At 45.2% G+C, this 14,372-nt stretch overlaps 1 protein-coding gene across 2 annotated transcripts in view; it reads left to right on the top strand.

Moving 5' to 3' along the window:
- ETV6 (ETS variant transcription factor 6) overlaps nucleotides 1–14,372 on the top strand; it is a 228,254-nt gene that overhangs the window by 177,832 nt on the left and 36,050 nt on the right. For both annotated transcript variants that reach the window (XM_012753544.3, XM_012753543.3), the window contains exon 4: nucleotides 11,473–11,607. In XM_012753544.3, coding sequence (XP_012608998.1) covers nucleotides 11,473–11,607 — 135 coding nt within the window. The remainder of the gene's footprint in view (nucleotides 1–11,472; nucleotides 11,608–14,372) is intronic.

Here is a 14,372-nt window from a genome sequence, read left to right as displayed (position 1 = left end):
TTCAGAAATAAACTTGAAGGGCTTCAAGAATTTTTAAAGTAATGCAATCTCGTAGCTTGTAGAAATCCTGAAAAATACCAGCGGAGGCTTCCTCAGGCTTATCTAACAGGAAGACCTAGCAAATTAAGGGTCTCTAAGACCACGTGGGAAGATCTAATTCAGTAACAAGCATTTGTATCTGCAAAGTGTATATTGCCCGCCATGGATAAGGCTTCAAATATGCTTCAAATATGCTTCTCGGTTGCATTTCTTAAAACCTGTGGATATTTAGAAGGTAGTTATCTGGGAACAGCCTATGCCACCGGGGAAGTTTGGTCTCAGGTTTGTGCCTCGCGAGAGGTCAGTTATTGAAGTACCAAGAGGCCCTCGTTCTGCCGAAGCCCTCGACTTTGCTGTCACCTGTCTGGCCGAGTCCCTTTTCTCCTTGACAAAGAGCAAGGATCCTGCAGAAGGTCTTGGCACCATCCCTAGCTACGTTCAACCCTTATTTGCCGCTGGCGGCCTGCCAGGGGTTAATAAACCAACCGTCAGGAGGAAATGTCCTCCGTACAGGGGCTGAGATAAAGCACAGCCCAGTATCTCCCCTGCTCTTCCCAGTTGCCACAGACCGTTTGTATGAGGAAATGTTAAAGGGGAAGTTTCCCCAGAAGTAGAACTGTTATTGAAACTTGAAAGCTTATCTCTCTGAAAACAAGTAATTTTTAAGGTTTTAGAAGGGACAGACCCACACGTGCCTGAGACATTTTGTCTCAAATCATTGATTCTTTCTGTAATCTCACAGTAGGAAGACTGTAAAACAACCATATAAATAAATAAAACTATCTGAAATGATTCCACTGAATTTATTGCAAAATACTTCCCTTTTCCATTCCAGTGGAAACTCAAAGACACTATACTCAGAGACAAACTTATATATATTGGGAGAAAAAAAAACCCAGCTCTTGTGTTCTAGTGAAACCGTTCGTGTAAGACAAAGTCCTGTGTTTTGACTTGATTTGACTTAGACCTTGAGCAAGCTTTCCTCTGGGTCTTTGTAATTTCCCCTTTGTCGTATCTCAGGTGCTCCTTTTTATTGCTGGTTTATTTTTCTCCCCAGTGACCTCCCAATTTTACTTGCAAAACTAGGTTCCCTCTGCTCAAAGCTGTAAACAAAGATACAGGAAAGCCTGCCAGGAGTTCCGTGCCACGTTGTGAAGTCTTGGCCAGGGTGGCTCGTGTGGAAGGTGCTGTTGCTCTCGAGGAGTCACTGTCCAGACAGAGGCGGGTTGCACTGACCCTGAAGGCCAGAGGATTCGGACGGAGGGAGAGAGCAGAGCGGGTCTCACGAGAGAAGGAATGGAGTGGGGTGGCGCGTGAAGGTGGAACTGAGCAGGCACAGGGGAGCTGGAGCAGCATCAGCCTCCTATGTTTGGGGGAGGGGGGAAAGGCCACCTGGTGAGGGGCAGAAGCAGAGGCAGGAAGGCCAGCTGATGCACTAGCACGGACATGAGGTGCTGCAGCCCACAGCGAGGGGTGGCGGTAGACGTTCGCTCCGTGATTGTCGCCACGCAGCCCCGCACCGGAAGTGCAGAAGTGCGGGCTAAGGGAGGTCACGGGAGGGAGAGGCGTGTCCAGCAGGATTGTCAAAGGAACCTCAAGGGTATGATCACAGAGCCAGACTTTGAAAACTTTGAAAGGTAAACAGGAGGGAGATAAGGAAGGGTGTTAAGGAGAAAGTGTTGGCCAGCATGCGGAAGAGGAGTTCAGTGATAAGACCACAGGGGGCAGATCCTGCCTGTAAAACTCCCTTCTGCGTCACTCGTCACTCGTCACACTTCCCCACGCCTGTCTAATTGCCTCCTCGCATTTCAGGTTGTGCTGACTCTCTCTTGCAAAGCTTTATGTGACTCTCATCCCTGCTTCCACCCCACCTGCCTTTCCCCATCTTGTCGCACCTCAGTCCGGGGTAGGTGTGGTTGCTCTTTTCTCTCCTCACACGCACTGTGTCATGCGTGTGTTTGCTGCTCTGTCCCCCACGCCTAGGGTAGAAAGTTCAGCAGGGACAGGGATTGTGCCCTGTTAAGCTGCCAAGTCTCCAGTGCCTAGCACAGGGCATGGCATGCATTTGGCACTCAGTACATATTGCTTGAATCATGACCCAATTTGAGAGTACTAAGGTTAAGAAGTTTGGATTTTATTTGGCAGGTGATGAGAAACCACTGAAAGGTGCTGATCGGGAGAGTGTGGTTGGAGCCCTCTCTTTGGAGCAGACATTGGCCATCAGTGCAAAGAGTAGATGCATTGGGTCACTTAAAGCAAGAAAGCCAGTTCGAGTGCTGTTGCTACCATCCTAATGGGAGACATTGAATCCAGAATTGGATCAGTGAGACCAGGATAACAGTACTTCATGCACAAAGTGCCTAGCTAAGATGGGTTGCTGATTTGGAAACAGTGGTAAGAGTTCATTTTGGGGCCAGCAATGCCAGGACACACAAGAAGACGTGTCCTGTTGTGCAGTTGGAAATCTGAAATGAGCCAGGCCAGAGTTGAGAATAGATGTGCTCATCATCCCCATCACAGAGATATTTGTGAATTGGGCATGAAGATGGATTTATACTGTAAGTAATTTAATGAAGGCATCAACCAGAAAGCCATAGACAGAATGTCAAGGTGATAACTGCCAGCGAGGACCACCAGAAAACTTATCTCACAATAGAGGAGTGTTGTCAGAGGGTTTGGAAGACAGAACTAAGAAGAGGGTGAGAAGACCCATCTCATGATGTGGCCACCCAGCAGGGTGAGGAAGGCATAGTGTGGCCACATGCATTCTCCTTACACGGAGGCAAGTCTAGATTGAAAATCCTTTTTATTTCCTAGATGTAACCTTTGCCACTGTTTCCTCTGACAAGGGCTCTCCCCTTTAGCAGTTTGGCATAGTAGATACCCCAAGGCCTCAGTTGGAATATCTATCCACACCTGGCTCTTCGCAAATCACATCACTTCATCTGGACTTAGTTTCCTTATCCGAGAAATGGGGTTTTCACCAAGTGGATCCTAAGTTGTCTTTAGCTGTTAACAATTTGGTTTGACTTCAACACTGAAACCATGTTAAGTTTCTAGTAAACAGAATAACCTCCTGTCCTATGGGCAGTGACTAAATACTTGGATCTCCTTCAATCTATATACCTTGTAAAACTCGACTTCACCCAATTTTTTCCTATTGCCTTCCCTTGAATCTTTTTTGCTGGGTAAAGAGAATCAGCAATAGCTTCTCATTAGTCATGGCGCTGCTAGAATAAAACAAAAGTATCTGGATGCCCCATCACTGTACGTGGATGCTTAAATCTTCCACTCGGTCTTATTTCCTGCTGGCCCTTTCCCAAAACTGTGCTGTCTGTATGTGGAAGTAATGTTCCTTAAAACAATTGATCTTCAACGTGGAGAGTTGATAACTGGGCTCCATGAGTTATATTAATAATTAACCAAAATATCAATATGCCTTAAGTTCAAATACTTAATGCCATATTCTTTGCAAACTTAACAAATTACACTTACTTTACCCACCTCTAGGATAAGACTCCTCCATTTTCAACCATTGGAATAAAGCAAGGAACATTTAGAATAGGTTTTAAATAACTAGATGGTTACTATACAGAAAGATTTCAAGGTTCAAGATAAATGAGGTATTATCTTTGGAATATTCTCCCAATCAGAGGATATAAGAAGATGACAGATTTATAACATTTGCAAAGCTAAAGAATAAATGTAAAGGGATCTGAATTTTATAAAAACCTCACCTAAACAGAATAATTTTACCTTGTCCTTGGGCTAGTAGGCAGTTACCACATTAAATGGTTTTGAGGTGATTTATATTCAGAGAGGTATTTATTTGATCACTTGACTACTTTGAATCTCTGAGAAAACACATTGATAGGAAGGAACAGATAAATTGGCATTTATATTAAGTTGTATGTAGAGTTATCCATTGTTCGACATTCAGGTGGGATGAATTTATGTGCCCATTATTTTATATGAACAAACACCCACAAATTAACATGAATTTAATTCATGTTACATTCACTCTCTACCAGTGCTATAAAAGGAAAAGAAACATATTTTCAAAGTTCCTTCAATTCAGCAAAAATGCATAGAGGATTTGCCAACTATATTGGGGATTTTAGTATACTAAAATAGTCTTTTAGTATACTAGAATGTGGTTTTGCATATTATTTCCAGACCACCAGAACCTTTGTCTTTGGAAATATGCTTTGCTTGCATTCTTCAAATACAGCAAAAAATTCCCTTTTTTGCTGTATTTGAAGACTGAAAATTCTAGTCTTTATCTACATACAGTTCCTTGGACCAATTTGACTATTAATTTCTATTAAGCAATGGCAGGTGGTTTGCTAGATTGAACGTCAACCGGCTGTTTTAGAATTAAGTCAGAGGATTGAAGGATTTGGGCTACAGAAGAGAAGTTGTAGCCCTGAAATGTGGGCGTTGTAGCAGGCATGACTCTTGACTGGAGACACCCAGAGTTGGCGCTTTCTCCTCCGCACTGTCTTTGAACAAGCAAAACAATGTGTACCACACATCACAGAAAAGCTTAGATAAGTCGCTTACGGGAAAGTCATTTATTTGTTAGCACCTTACTCCTCCCATTTGTGGAATGGAGGTAGTCACTGTCACACAGAGTGATGTTATGATGGCATATATAAAACAAACCGCACAGCACTGCCTTCGGTAAAGCACATCTTATTTCACAATATTTGTTTCCTCAAGAGCTCATTATTTTGTTTATTTTACCTTATGTTCTATATCCAGCTCAAGGTCCTACTACATCTGTTTTCTAAATGATTTGTTCTTGTCTTAAATATAATACTCAAATTTTCCTATAACCTGCCCCCTTTTTTCTCAGGGTCTCTGTGTCTGAGACATAAATATTAAGCTAAATTTCAAATATTTGTTCCTAAGTAAGAGGCTAGTTTATGTTTATGGTCATAGAAGGCACTTCATATTAAATTTAAAAGGTTAGTAATTCAACCCACCTGTAAAAACGGATTGAATGGAATGCTTGGAAACTCGGACCAAGCAGAGTCAGAAAACAGAGCAGTCCCATTACAGGAATGGGCGTGTTGTGGCCACCAGTGGGATCCCCAAGGCTGCGCCTGCCCCACTGTTCTCGCTGTTTTATTCATGCTGAAACTTATGGGAACCGAAGCCCTGGGCTGCATCCTAAACCCATCACAGAAAGAAAGGACGCAGCAGAGAGAACCCTCTGACAGGTCTAAAAAGTACCCCTCCCATACCAGGCATGCCTTTATTATTTTTTTAAAATTGGTCAGAAGGAAACTAAAATCTCTGAATAAAAATGAAAGAGAAGAGAGAACTGTTTACAAATTTAAGAATGTATTACTGCAGATAATCTACATATGAGGATATGTACAAAGCCAATCATCACTTGAAAAATGCGCATTTGAACAATGTTAGGGTTCTGCTTTAAACCTACTAAACCGGAGAAGTTAAAAGTTGCGAACCCCCTGGGGGAACTCTAGATAGCCTTGCAGATGCTAAACGTTGGTCCCTGCCTTCTGAGAACGAGTAGTGTATAATAAAAACTTTAAAACTAATCATACCCTTTCACTGATAATTCCATTCCTAAGCAAAATGTCCTAAGGAAATCATCCAGTAGTGGGCAAAAAAAGATGCCCTTAGCAATTCTATTTATAAATAGTAAAAACTGGAAATTCCCCAACCACCTCCAATGTGGGACTAGCTGAGCGAACTCAGGGAAGGTAAATGCCATGGACTACACTATAGCTTTACAGCCACTCGTGCACTCTCTCGTGTATTATTTCATGTCTAGATTGTGCAGTGCTTGGCAGGCCGTGTTCAGGATTTCCAGTGTTACTTTAAAGATGGGTGGAAGCCATCCAGGGTTTCAAGCAAAGGATTGGCGTGACAAGCTGCAGAGGGGTGGAACAGTGGAGGTGGGACATCCATTTGACTGGAGTCTAGGAGCAGTGGCGATAACCTGAGCTCAGGTGAGGCCAGCTGAGGGAAGGGGGTGACTCCCAGAACATTGAAAAGGCAGAGACGTCAGGTCTTAGATGTCAGATGAGAGGAGAGAAGAGTTGAGGATCACTCCCAGGTTTCTGGCCCGATCAACTGAGCATTTACTGATCTAGGAAACACCATCTGGTTTGTAAAGACTTTTGTGCTAGGCGCATTAAACGTGCGGTGCCTGTATGACCTCCAGGAGGAAGCACCTGGGACCTGAGTGTGGTTCTCTGGAGTTCAGAAGAAACACCTGGCCTGGAGTAGGTTTATCATAGCCGAGCCGATGGAAGCCATGGGCATAGATGAGGTTGCCCAAAAAGAAAGGCTAGTGAGAGCCCTGGGGGACCTTAGTATTGAAGGGTTGGAGAACGAGGAAGAGCAGAGAGGTGGGGAGAAAACCAGGACAGGTGGGAATGTCTGAAGCCACAGAGCAACCTAAGAGGAGGGAGGTAGTAATTACTGCTGGTAGATGTTACTCTGAGAGGTCAGGCAGCACCCCAGGTACCTACCAGTGCCCTTTGGATTTGGCCACAGGGAGGTGACCTCAGCAAGAGGAGGCTGGAGACGTAGGAGTGCGAGCCGGAGGGAAGGTGAGGGAGCAGAGAGAACTGCGGTGAACAGTCCCCGGGAAAGTGTGGCTGTGACAGGAGCAGTGCCTGGAGGGGAAGATGAGAACAAGGGGTGTGGGGGGTGTGTGTGGACAGGAAACATCTGACACTGCTTAATTGCTGAAGGGGAGAAACCCAAAGAAAGAGGTTGGCGATGCAGCTGTCAGTGGGGTCTAGGGGACTGGGGGGTGGGGAGAACCGTCAACTAGAATCATCTGTACAAAATGACGTCAGCGCGAGAAAAACATTCCATCTGTGTGACTGTGACTGTAAAACTCATGCACATGCTTTAAATGCAAAAGTCCCAAAATGAAAGAGGTTTTTGCCAGATTTTTTGAGACACATCTGTTAATATAATAATTATCATACTCAGAAGAGATACACCATCCATCCATTGATGGGGCGAGTGCTTTATCCATATAATCTCGCTTAATCCTCCTAACAGCCCCGCCAAATCTGGGGCGTTATTCTCGTTTTATGCAGAAGAATACTGTGCTAAGCGTTGAACTGAGGCTGAAAGAGGAAAAGTGGTTTGCCTGAGGGTAGGCAACTAACAAATAGAGGAACCAGGATTCAACTTGGGACTGCCTGCTGCAGAGCCCAGGTTCTTGCCTCAAATAAATTTAAAGCTCCCAAACAACATCTGTATGTTCTTGGTCTTCAGAGACTGGTAAGATTGACAAGGCAATTTGCAATAGTATTGTTCACTCGCTTAATTACCTGTTCGAAACAAATTGCAATAAAATAGTAGAATTTAGGGTTCTCAAAGTAGGTGCCTGGGTTTTCAGGTCAAGATTACCAGTGCATAACTATATGTGTGTTTTGTTTGTGTGTATGTATGTGTGCCATGTACCCAGGATAGGTTTTATGGCCTTGTATTTGGCACATATAAATATTTCTAGGACTTCTCCCAGAGACCTGTGCATGTGAAGGTCCCTGAAGCTCACTAGCATCATGGCAAATCCACCTCTGTGCATGTATGTATGTACATGAACTATGTGTGTTTATATGAAGACACAAAAGCTATCCCTTGACCAATAGGCCTTGGTTCCATTGCTTAGTACAATAAAAGCACTAGTTAGTACTAGTCACTGTATTTCTTTTCTGGGATAACAAATTTAGCAAGAATCCAATGGGCTAAGAAGTTTTTGAAAAGTGCCTTTCAAATTTAAGCCAATGGTCATTAGCTAAGTTAGACACACAGTGCTGTGACTCATGCTTTTTATTTTCAGTAGGCAAATATAACTTATTTGCAAATACCTTCTTTATTCTGGAGACCTTTTTGTTAATATAACTTTTTAGGTGTGACCTACATGAATGAAGATGTGAAGAATGTATGGAGGATAGGCTGGGTGTTGAGGAGCTCAGGGACAGTGGAGGCAGAGGATGGGAGGGCATCTTCATTTACTTGGAAACCTATTGTAGGCAACTCTCATGGTCTGTGTTACCCCAGAAGCCAGAACTAAGAACCAAGCTACAGGGATTGCAGGGGAAGCCACATTCCAACCCAGCAGAGCAACTTTCAACTAAAGGTGTCCAAAAATGGTTTGCTTGTGTGTGGCCAGCTGCCCATCACTGGAAGTACCCAGCCAAAGCCACTTCTTCACACCAGGAGGGGAGGCAGGGGACTCTATCTAAGAAACCTCTAGAATCCTCTCTAGGTCTGAGATTCCACTGCCAATCATATGCTCATAGCACCTGCACAGTGAGCTGGGTGCCCGCATGGCATGTGGGTGGATATGTTGGCATAGTATCTGTGAATGGACTGGTCCAGCTATGGCCCCACTCTAGGGTCTTAGAAATTAAGTTTTTTCCTGGCCTAGGACCTTAGGTCCATGCTCCCACCCATTAGCCAGACCCCGGAGGTGGCACTTAACTTCCGCTGTCTCACACATCCCATAACAGGCTCACAGCTCAGGTGAGAAACTGGCAACCTCCATCAGACTCCCTCTTCCCCAGCTTTCTCCTGCATGCTTGGAGAGAAACCTCTGCTGTTCCCTTGCCCAGCTTCGGGCGGAGAGCCCTGGGAAAGTACGGGGTGGGACACATGTCACCCACTGTGGGTTGAGCCCCCAGGTTGGGACGAGGTGTCCAGAGAGCCCGAGAATGGGAGAGTGGCCCCCGTCAGCCTTCTGTGCCCTTTCTGAAGGGACAACGTAAAATGACCATGACTGGCACACTCCTCCTGCGCTGTCCACGTGAGACTTCCTTAGAGGTCTACAGACCTGCCTGTCCTAAACCGTTGTAATAGTATCAGTAATAATAACGACACTCGTGTCAGTGGCGGCGGTAAAAGCAACCACTAGCGTGTCCTGAGCTTTTAAGGTTTGCCTGGCACTGCGATGACCTTATTACACGGACCACCTCAATGAAGCCTCACAGTGATCCCACAGGGTAGCTGCCACCCACGTGGCCATTTTATAGACGAGGAAACTGCGGCCGGGGCACGGCCAGGGAGGCGCCAGTCTGACTCCAGAGCACGGACTCTTCCCTCTTCTGCCATCCTGCCTCACTTTCTATATGTACGTAGAGACATGGAAACATGGAAGGGAAAGTGTCCGGCCCACTCTCCGGCTTTCGTTGTCACCACCCCACCAGGGAGTTTCTCCAGCCTCGAAGCCAGGGCCAGGCAGCAGCAAGTGCACCAAACCCAGCGCTAGGAGCTTCCCTGCTGTAACCCCCGTGCTGCTAGTTGCATTTTGTGCAGAAGTCCCGGGACTTGCTCAAGGTCACCTGGTGCAGAGGAGCTGGGCCTCTGACCCAGGTCCCCGGGCCTGCGTCTGCAGTCTGCGCACACCACCGCCACGCCGGCCCGCCTTGCTGAGTGAACAGAGTTTGAAACCCCCTCCCCGACACTAAATTTATATTTCCTGGCCTTCCCTTCCAAAATGAATACACTAATTACTGACCATTTTTTTAGTAATAGTAATCATCAGGAACACATTTTTAATGTTTTCATTTTCTTTTCTGCAAACTACCGAAATAAAGCATTGATCAGACCCACAGGATAAAACCCAGTGAGCGGAGTGTGAGGCCGTGTAAATTAGGAAAAGTTCAGGAAGACGTTACACTACACCAAAAGAAACAAAGTGTTGATTAGGGACTTATTTTTGTATGAGATTAAAATATGAATCATTAAAATAGGACTGTATTTCAGGCTCCGTATCCTGCCTCATCAGAGACATCACCATGACTACTAGGTTTGGATTCAGTGAATTCCGAAGCCGTTTCCAGCTCACAAATGCAGCGGCGTGTGCCATGGTTCTACCTTAAATATAACATTTTGACAAAGTCTGGTTCAGGACATCTCTGCATCTTCCTGCCCATCTCCCTTTTAGTAAAACACCCGAGTGACATGCTGTCTACAGCTCTTTGAAGTCTTTGGCTTTGTTTAATCATAGCAGTAAGTAGTGGCAGAAAGGTATACCAGTAGCAACCGATTTCAAAGGTAGAGGAAGGAACAAAGAAGTCAAAGACACAGGGTTCCCTCAGGCATCGCTTCGGGTGGGGCACCCCGGGAACTTCACCTGGTTCGAATGGTAGACGAGTGAAGGTTGCAGAAAGAAGGAAATTAATATGCAGCATTTCTCCAGTTCCTGCTGAGTTTGAAAGAAAAAATAATGTAGCAATATCCACAGCCCCAAACACGCGGTTAAACTAAGTTGTTAATTAAAGTATCTGTTTAAAATGGCTAAAATTAGAGACAAAGGCCTATTGTTTGGCACTCTGTTGACTTCGTATCTGTGTGTTGGGAAGGGCGTGGGGGATAGTCAGAGGCCTGTGATATTTTAAAGATTAACCGCCCACCCCTATGGGTTTTGAGGCATCCACTTGCATTTTGAATTTGAGCCAAAGGGGTGGGACGAGACCATGACAGTTTTTTTGCTAATTACTTACTCAGTGGACACTTCAAATACCAAATATATCAGAACAGAGAGCCCCCTGCCCAACTCCACGCCAGCCATCCTCTGCAAGGGGCTGACATCTCAAGATGATTTTCTAGAGACTGTAGAACCCTGGAGCAGTGCCTACATATATTTTTAAAGGAGGGAAGCATCCCAGAATGTGCCAGTTCCTTATAGAGCATCTCCAATAGTTAGCACCTCTAACTGGACTTGTGAATTTTTTTTTTTTATGTATTCTTTTCTTGCCTGAGATTGGAGTTGGGTAGAAAGGCATATTTTTCACTGTAGGAAAGATTTCTATGAAGAATCTATGAGTTGTCATTGGAACATTAAAAATGTTCATACTTAATGGCTTCGTAATTCTTCTTTGAATAATCTGAAGTGCAAGCAAAGATAGATGTAAAGTGGATATCTTCATAAAAATAATAGCAATAAATTGGGACAATTAAAAATTCCAGTAAAGTCTGATATATCCCTCTGATGGGTCATTATTATGCAGCCACTAAGCAGTTCAGTAGTGTGGGGAAGTCTTTAAAACCTAATGTGGAGGGGAGAAGAGAGTAGCAGACTATTAAAAGCTGATTCAAACTACATAGCTATGAACACGATTAACAAGTCTTCCCTCTCTCAGCAGTGGGATTATAGGTGACTTTTGTTTTCTTTCTGGTTTTCTGCATTTTAAAAACTTTTTTGTATGTTACTGTCATCAAAAAAGTTTGATTAAAAAAAATCACATGGCTCTGACCTTGCGAGTTTCAGGCGCTCCATCCTGCCCCAGGAGCTCCAGGAGGGGGGGCGGCCTGCCTGCCTTTCTCACCATTGTACCTTCAGAACAGTCCAGGCACACAGCTGAAGCTTGCTAAATGGTTGTTGAAAGAAATATTCCCATTTCTCTATTTCCTTTTCCTTTTCCTTTGCAGGTGACGTGCTCTATGAACTCCTTCAGCATATTCTGAAGCAGAGGAAACCTCGGATTCTTTTCTCACCATTCTTCCACCCCGGAAACTCCATACACACACAGCCGGAGGTCATGCTGCACCAGAACCACGAAGAAGGTACCTGGGGGAGGAGGCTTCTGTTTCCTGGACTGAGGTTTACATGCATCCAGGAGGTTCAGTTGTTAACTTGATAAGCTGTTCTCAATCATGTAAATTCATTTTTCGTTGAGCAAGCATTTATTGGGCGCTTACTATGTATAAGACGTGGAGGGGGGAAATGCCTAGATGCATAAGATACAGTCTCGGTTCTCTGAAGCTCAGTCTCCAAGTGAAGCACTGAGATGGATGTGCACAGCCGTGCAGAGGCATGACTGTAATTCGAAGACGTAGTGGAAGGGGCAACCACGGCCAGGTGCAAGAAGCAGGCTCAGTCCATAGACAAGGGGGCTCTGGTGGATTCCTTAAAGGTTCAGCAGGATTCTGATAAGCAGGGATGATGTAGAGAACACTCCAGACAGAGAGAGGAACTGACATAAGGGTGGGGCAAGACTTTGGAATAGGGAGGAATCAGATGACTTGGATGGTAGAGCTTATCTTCTGTCTCCCCACTCTTTTATTATGAAAAATTTCAAACACACCCCAAAAAGTGAGAATAAAATAAGTGACCCGCAGTGAGCCATCACGCTGCTTCCACAATGATCGGCATTTTGCCCTTGCAGAGCTAGTCCAAGGAGCTTAGCTTGAAACCAGAGTGTGGAGAGCTTTGATCTCTAGGATATAAAGGAAAGTAGTGGAGAGTTATTAAAGACTTGTGAGCAGTGGGTAATAAAAGCTACGAGAAAGGGAAAAAGCCCACACCCAATGAACTCGGTGTTGGAGTTGGGATTTCTTCATCATGCACCAAAGGAGGCTGATTAGAGTTATGCTCAGTGTCCGTGTTTAGTACAGATGTCCCGGTTGCTTCTCTTCCCTGGTGAGTCACAGTAGTCATAAATCATTGGTGGAAACAAAAGACCAGGCCCGGTGCAGTGGCTCATGCCTTTAATCCCAGCACTTTGGGAGGCTGAGGTGGGAGGACTGGTTGAGGCCAGGAGTTCAATACCAGCCTGAGTAACATAGCCAGACCTTGTCTCTACAAAAAAAAATTTAGAATTTAGCTGGGCATAGTGGTGCACAACTGTAGTCCCAGCTACTCAGGAGGCTAAGGTGAGAGGATCACTTGAGCCCAGGACTATGACTGCAGTGAACTATGATCACACCACTGTACTCCAGCGTGGGCAAAAGAGCAAAACCTTGTCATTCATTAATAAATAATCAATCAATCATATATACATACATATATAAATAACCAACCAGTCGACCGGTGTTGAATTTAGGCCCTGGATGTAGTTCCAAAGTAGGCGCTTGGGTACAGAAACAGGGCATAGAAGTCTTACTTCGAGTGCCGCCCCCCACTGAACCGCTGAGTGTGTAGCAGCGTTCACTGCTGGCTTGTGCCTCTGAGGGTCAGGATGGCCACATCCTCCTGCCCGGATGGGTCAGACAACAGACGCGGGGACATGTGCTCGCATGTTTCCACGTGCGCTTTTCCTGAGGTCCAGATTACTAGGGGCTTAAAACCCTGATCATTTCTTAAACTGATTGATCACCCCCGGAAGCAGGACTGATGTTTTCGTTTTGTTGTTGGCAAACTGAAAAAAAATGAGAAGTTTTTTTGTTTTCTCAATTAACACTTCACAAAAGAGAGCCTGACTCCAGGCCACCAACGTCACCTCCCGGTGCCAAGCGTCTCCCAGCAGGGCCCGCGCTTACGCGCTGGAGAATAAACGAGCATTTTGTGCATGTCCTTGCCTTCCCCTCCTGGCTTTACCCTCACTAAATTTAGCAGCTGCCCTCCTCCCCCAGTTCGGTTTTTTGTTCCTTTGCTCTTCCTGCCGTGTACATTTCCGGCTTGCATAATAGCCAACAGCCACTCCAGAGAAGAAGAGGTGGGTTTACTGAAGCTTGACATTAAGGCAAGAAATATATTACCTGGCCTGCCTTTCAGATACAAAGGATGTGTGATGGGTTCTCTCTCTCTATTATAAACAAAAAAACAGTATTCCCGAATGTGAATGGAGACTTACAGTCTCACCTCCTCCAAATCTTCCTCCTTTCCCCTGGGCCTCATTTGACTCATAAGTCAGTGTGTGTCGTTGTTCTCGTTTGCTCATCAGTAGAGAAAGGTGGCTCACTCTGAGAGCCACTCTCAAACCAAGGAAATACAGGTGTGCCACGGCATAGGTTGTAATGAGTTTGCTCTCAAGTGTTACCCCATGTCGGTGGTGGTGAGCTCGGTAGGTAAGAGAATGGAGCTAATGAGGCCAAGGTCAAGGGCATCATCGCCATCATCACGCCCTACAGACCAGTTAGCTCTGCCTCAGACCCAGCTCTTAAAAGTAGTGCGTTCTTAGTGACCATTCCTTAAAGCTGATGGCCAGGAAGCAAGATCTGAGGGTACATGTCCTCTTCCTTTTTCTGTCCAGACATGGTGCAGGCTCTCAGACGGACAGGTGCACACAACAAGAAGGGGAGTGTAGGTCTTCATCAGGTAGTACAGTGAGAAGAGCTGTCCGGGACACAGAGGTTATAAAGAGGCTGCCCCCCTCTTCTGACTTTTAGATACACGAGTGCCCTTGATGACAAAGAGACCAAGCAGAGAGGTGCCTGGATCAGCACAAGTTCCAAGCACCTCCTCCTTCTTTCCCTCTTCTCCACCAAGAAGAAAAGATCCAGCTCAACATGAATTCTCTCTAGAATCAGTACAGTTATATTTAATTGGCAGGATACAGATGATTGATGTGAGCATATGTTAACATATGGAAAGATCTGGCCCTAAAAAA

This window comes from Microcebus murinus, chromosome 10, assembly GCF_040939455.1.
Source record: "Microcebus murinus isolate Inina chromosome 10, M.murinus_Inina_mat1.0, whole genome shotgun sequence".
NCBI lineage: Eukaryota > Metazoa > Chordata > Mammalia > Primates > Cheirogaleidae > Microcebus > Microcebus murinus.
Note: the sequence above shows the minus strand (reverse complement) of the source record. Positions and strands in the feature narration are given on the sequence as shown.